Raw genomic sequence first — 6,572 nt, 5'->3', positions numbered from 1 at the left:
GGAGGGTACGTAATGGTCGGCCTTGTGAGTTGTGGCGGGCTCGACACCGGTCCAACGGGCGCCGCACCACTGGCAACGCTTGCCGCCTCCGAAGTAGGCGTTGCTCCGCTGGAAGCGACTGGTGTTGGCGCTAGTCCTCCTGCGGGCTGAAACTCGGAAGTGGTAGTCGAAGGCGCTGGCCAGGTCCCAAGGCGAGGCCTAATATGGTCGGCGTGTCTGTGCCACGTGGCCCTATCTGGCATGCGGACGAGCAGCAGTGAAGCGCTGGCAGGAGACACCACCTGTCCGGCAGACCAGGGTGGGCCAGGACGGAAGTTTCTAACGAAAACTGGAACTCCCGACTCCGGCAAAGGCCCGGGACGGCATCCTCGCTAAGCAGCCAGCTTCTGCTTCAGCTGCTCCAGGAGCACCGTGAATCGGAGGTCCGGATGCAAAATGTCCAAGGTTGTCTTGGACGTCTTGATCCTTCGACCGAGCAGGAGGTCATAGGCGGCACGGCCAGTAACATCGTGGGGCGTGGTTCGGTACTAAAAAGTCATGCCACTACGGTACTGAAAAGTCATGCCAAAAGCCATGCCAATACGTTGTGCGGGTTTCGCAGGTGATCTCCGTCGTCGCTTCCAGTAACCAGGATGTCATCCAAGTACACCGCCCCTTGCCTCATACACCTGAAGAGGTTGCCCATCTCCCTCTGAAATATGGCTGGGGCTAAGGCCATGCCAAACGGTAAGCGCATGTACTGGAAGAACCCCAAAGTTGTCGATATTCTGACATACTTCCGGGAGGCATCCGGGAGCACCAGCTACTGGTATGCATCTCTGAGGTCGAGCTTGGTGAACTTCTGTCCACCGGACAACGCTGACCAGATATCTTCAATCCGAGGCAGCGGGTACTTCTCGATGGTAGCGACGGGGCTGATGGTAACCTTGAAATCACCACAGATCCTGACACTGCCGTCTCGCTTGAGGACTGGTGCAATGGGAGCGGCCCATTCAGACGTCTTGACGGGCACCAGGATGCCCTCTCGCTGTAACCGTTGCAGCTTCTGGGTGACCCCTTCCTTCAGGGTGAACGGCAGTCGGCGAGGCTTGAAAAAATGCAGCCGCGCTCCCTCAGGTACATGAATGCCAGCCGTCATGCCAGCGAATATGCCCACACCTGGCTGGAACAGGGACTTGAACTTGGTCAGGAGGCTGGGGACGTCTTTCACCACATGCAGGCTGGCTTCCTGGTACTCTGGCAGACGAACGTGCAGTGCAGAATCCAGTTTCGGCCCAGCAGCGTCGGCGACGACCCCTTGGTTAAGTAAAGCGGAAGGGTTGGGTCCCTGACGCCAAAGCGAACGTTGACATGTGCCTGACCCTGGGCCTGGGAGAACTGCCCGGAGTAGCTGCGCAGCATCACGCCTGAAGCCTTGATGGACACGCAGGGGAAAGTACGCTTCAAGAGTTTCCCGACCATTACTGACGCGCTGGCCCCTGTGTCCAGCTCCATGGAAACGGGGTGCCCGCAGATTTCGACGGTCAGCATGTATGGCGGCACAGATGAAGGTACAAGGCCTGTGTGCCACATGTCGAAAATCGGTGGGCCCTCGGCTAGGACGTGGAACCTAGCCACGGAAGAACTTGAGCTTGCTGCCGCACGCTGCCACCGCGTACGCTTGCGATGGCTACCCTGGCCGCGAGCTTGTGTGGTACCTGGACTTGATCCAGGCTGCTGCTTCTGTTTGCTGTTCATCCTGCCCCTTCGGCATACACGTACCAGGTGCCAAGTTTTCCCGCCCGTGAAGCATTGTGCTTGAGAGAACTGGCACTGTGAGGGGTAATGGGCACCTCCACAGCAACCGCAGGTACTGTCCTTTGTCGCCAACTTGTTGAACGCCGCTTCCTCCGACGGTGAGCCAGTTGCACGCGAAATCTCGCTGGCGTACTTGGCGGCAGCTTCAATTGCCAGCGCTGCCTTCACGACGTTGTCCAGCGAGTGGTAGGGAAGCTCCAGGAGTCGCGTCTGCATGGCGGTGTTGTTGATGCCACAGACGAACCGGTCCCGGAGTAGCGAGTCGAGTTGGTCCCCGAACACGCAGGCACTCGCTAACCCTCGTAGCGCAGCAACGAGCTGCCCGAGGGTCTCTCCTTCCCGGCGGCTCCGGTTGTTGAAGCGGAAATGCTCCATTAGTGTGGACGGTTCTGGGTTGAAATTCCAGCGCAGTATGGCGAGCAGCTCACCTAGCGTCTTAACATGTGGCGTGGCTGGCTTGAGAATGTCGAGCTGGAGGCTGAAGTCGCGGGTCCCGCTTCAGGCCAGGAAAATGTCCCGCTGTTTGGCCTCAGGTGTGTCGTTTGCCTGAAAAAACACGTTGACTTGTTCCTTGTAATTTGGCCAGGCGGACCCATCTCCCTCGAGCGGCTCGAGCTTTCCGTACAGCGGCATGGCGGCAGCAACGGGGGGCGGTGTTTCATCGCTGGTGGCGGCGTGGGACGATCCGTGGGTACTCGTCGCCACTGTCACGATCCACCCGGGTTCGTGAGCAAGGGAGGGATCGAGGCACCTTCCGTTAGACAGACGCCCCGCAGTGTGGTGGTGACGAACGATGACTGACCGCCGAGCAGCTGTGCTTGCAGGTCTTTATTGGTGCGGTGAACAATGTTGCCTAACTGAGCCTGGCAGGCCACCGAGCCTGGCGGGCCAACGAACGTTATGCCCGAGGGGGCGTCACATGCTTGCTACAAGAGGGGACGCCAAGGACTTCAAAATTTATACACCGTGTATAAAAACTAACGAGACGCGAAGAAACCACACAAAGAGCTACTCATTGTTCCAACGTCTTTTTTTGCAGCGCCTGCCGGCTCCGTTTATTCGTCTTTTTCTACATACTCCCGCACCCCCAGTAGCGTTGTCCAATTCATGCTTGTATAATTTCTGCGCTGGCCTTCTTATAAGCTTGCCATTTTTAGCTTTCACACGGCAGGCTCGGATTATTCCATCTTGACCAGGGAAGACATCCACGACTCGTCCCAGCGACCAAATACCTCTAGAGATGTTAGGTTCCTCGATGAGTGCTACATAATCTATTTGTCGACTGCTACTAGGATGCTACGGGTAGAATTGAAGTGCCCGCAGCTCGAGGAAATATTATTTCTTCCATCGGATCCACAAGTGGTCCCCGAGCTTCTGGCGGTATCGCAACTTCTTGCTGAGGTGACGTCACGTAGCCTGTGCACTTAGAGCTTCGGCGTCACTGTTGCTTCGCTCTGGAGAGGCAAGAAATGAGCTCCCGACCAGAAAATGGGCAGAACATAGTGGAGGGGCTCTCTAGCGTCCGTATACGTATAGGTTATGGGTCTTGAATTGATAACCGCCTCTACCTCCAGCAGCACAGTCTCAGTTTGTTCGCTGTTGAGCTTGCTCTTTCCCAGCACTTTGCGTAAAGATGAGTTGACTGATCGAATGAGTCTCTCCCACCAGCAGCCCCACCAAGGCGCACCTGGCCTAATAAATTTCAATTCTATGCGATGCGTCAAGAGCAAAGATGCAAATGGAGAGCTCTTCATGGTGTTCCAATTGTCCCATAGGTTTTGCGATGCTCCCTTAAATGCGAGAGCACAGTCGGAGTACAGTGTTGCGGGCACTCCTCTAAGAGCCAAAAACCTATGGAACGCTAGTAAGAAGGAGCTTGTAGTGATTCTACTCATCGATTCAAGGCGTACAGCTATCGTGGTCACACATGTGAACAACAGAATATAAGCTTTGTATGTAACTCCCTCAGTCTCATGTTGCTTTAAATATAGCGGACCTGCAAAGTCTAATACCACAACTTCAAACGGCCGTGATGTGAGAAGCTTGTCTTCAGTCATTGGCGCAAATTGCACCTTTACAGGCTTGCCGTTGTATTTTTTTGCAGAGAAATCAAGCATTGATGATCCGTTTAACTTCTTGTCGAGCACGTATAATCCAGTAACGCTGTTGAATCTGCATCATAGTGCTTAATACAGCGCCATTTAAAACTCTGCAGTGAGCCTCAGTAACAACTAAGGTCGTGAAGGGATGCCGTTGCGGTAAAATAACCGGGTGCTTTTCGTCATACGTAGCGTTCATTCTTTAAAGTCGGCCACCAAGTCGAAACTTCCAGCTGTGATCAAGGTAAGCGTGAAGATCGCGCAGTACGGAGTGTTTCTGGACAGTGTCTCTAAGCTGAAGGTGTTCAATGTCATTCGTGAATACTTCGAGCTGGACACGACAGATCCACAACATTTCAGCCTTGTTTAGCTCCTGTGTCGATGCAGTTCCACCGAGCTACGTTTGAATAAGACGACATCGATCGACAAATCGAAATACCCAGGCGGTGACGCGCAGGAGCTTCTGTAGGTTGCCAAACTGCCTTAAATCAATCAGGTTGTCCACTATTCTCGGCGCTTGAAGAAGTACATGTTGCGTGTCACACTCTGACTCTTCGTAGATCGGTGTGCTCATGTCCGAGTCTGTAGGCCAGGTTGATGTTGGCTGGGACAACCATTCAGGTCCGCTTCACCAGCTGCGCCATGTACGTAGAATCTTTAAACATACGCCCCTAGTCAAAAATCTGACGGGTTGTCTTCTCCTAGGCAGTAACGCCATAGCAGTGGGTCAGCAAATGATGTGGTTTCAGTCACTCTGTGCTTTACAAACTGACCCAACTTGTTACGGATCCAGCTCAGTGCGATCGTTGAGTCTGTGCACATGACACAGGGAAAATTTATTTATTTATTTATTTATTTTCAATACTGCCAGTCTCTTTATCGAGACCATAGCAGGTGGGCATATTGTTACAATGTAAGCGTTGATACAACATTATTCATAGAACATGTGAATACAAAGTACAATAAAATAGATACGCTACATGTAGCTACACAGTACAGTCTGGAAAATACAAAATGCAAAAAAAGAAAGACATCGTTTCATGCATATAATTAGTGAAGTCAGCTATAACAATAAAACAGATGTTATAAATACAATAAATTGTCATTCAATACAATCTCGTGAAATATAAATGCTACACAACAATTTACAACCTAACAGTGCATAACTTAATACAATCTAACATAACATAACATAAGAGAAATCTAAACAATGTAAAAAACAAATTTGCGTAAGACTAAAATATTTCTAGCAGTCATTCCTTATTCTTTTCTACCATGTTACTAAAAATCGAAGGCGAGTCTATATCAGCTATTGCTGAGTCGAGGCGGTTCCACTCCCTAACAGCAGTAGGGAAAAAAGAGTATCTAAATGTGTCCGTTTTACCAGGGTACTCAACTAACATTTTATTATGCTTATTGCGTGAAATACGGGACGTAGAGAAAGTGATGTATTTTGAAGAATCTATGTTAAAGCGGTTGTGCAACAGGTTGTGTATGAATTTTAGCCGAGCTTGCTGTGCTCTGTTTACCAGTGTGTCCATTCCGGATGAAGCCAGTAGTTCTGTGGGCGAGTCAGTGGTTTTGTACTTGTTGTAAATAAACCGTATTGCTTTCCTTTGAACTTTTTCCACTTCGGCTATGTTTGTCTTTGTGTGAGGAAACCAAACCGTGTTGGCCTATTCTAGTACTGGCCGCACAAAGGTTTTATAGCAAAGCAGTTTGATATGACTGGGAGCAGATTTCAGGGACCTTTTAAGGAAGAAAAGCTTACGGGTGGCTGCTGAAGTGATGTTGGCAATGTGCTCATTCCACTTCAAGTCTGATGTTAGAGTCAGTCCTAGATACTTGTGTTGCTGAACATTAGTTAGGGTGTACCATTGAGAAGGTAGGTGAATCCTGACTTAATCTTCTTTGTTGTTACTACCATTGTCACTGATTTCTTGATGTTGATAGACATTTGCCATTGATCACACCAGGCATTTATCTTGTTAAGGCATCTGTTCAAAGTAAGGTGATCTTCATAACTTCTTATTTCTTTATATATAATGCAATCATCTGCAAAAAGCTTTATGCTGCATGCTATGTTATTGACGATATCATTGATGTAAATTAAGAATAGTAAGGGCCCCAAGACCGAGCCCTGGGGAACGCCAGATGTGACAGGAACTGTATCAGATGATGCTTCATCATGGAAAACGAACTGTGAACGTTGTGATAAAAAATCGCTAGTCCAGGCTGTAATGCTTCCATTTCCAATAACTGACTCCAATTTTGCAATTAGCTTGTTGTGACACACACAGTCGAATGCTTTGCTAAAATCTAGAAATATTATATCTGTTTGACCACGATTGTCAATAGTTTGTGCTAGGTCATGTATAACTTCAGTCAATTGTGTTACTGTTGACATTCCGTGCCGAAATCCATGCTGATTGGCTGTTAGTATGCCATTCTCTTCAAAATATGTTGTTAGGTGTTTTAAAATTATATGCTCTAGTATCTTGCACGACGTACTAGTTAGTGATATCGGTCTGTAGTTGGAAGGAGAGTTTGTGTCACCTGATTTATGGATTGGTATTATTTTTTCTTTTTTCCAGTCATCTGGCACACGTCCGGTTGAAAGTGATATGCGAAAGATAATGCCAAGATACCTGCTGCACCATTCTGCGTATCGCTTTA

The 6,572-nt window shown here is 49.4% G+C and overlaps 1 protein-coding gene across 1 annotated transcript; it reads right to left on the bottom strand.

Moving 5' to 3' along the window:
• Nucleotides 1-802: 802 nt before the first annotated feature.
• Nucleotides 803-2,172, bottom strand: LOC139059508 (uncharacterized). Its single transcript, XM_070537930.1, has 2 exons — nt 1,362-2,172; nt 803-1,236 (listed from the first exon to the last, which is right to left on the bottom strand). Exons 1-2 carry the CDS (start codon nt 2,170-2,172, stop codon nt 803-805), a joined length of 1,245 nt encoding a protein of 414 aa, XP_070394031.1.
• Nucleotides 2,173-6,572: the final 4,400 nt, after the last annotated feature.

Source organism: Dermacentor albipictus, chromosome 4 (genome assembly GCF_038994185.2).
Source record: "Dermacentor albipictus isolate Rhodes 1998 colony chromosome 4, USDA_Dalb.pri_finalv2, whole genome shotgun sequence".
Taxonomy (NCBI): Eukaryota; Metazoa; Arthropoda; class Arachnida; order Ixodida; family Ixodidae; genus Dermacentor; species Dermacentor albipictus.
This window is presented reverse-complemented; position numbering and strand designations above follow the sequence as displayed.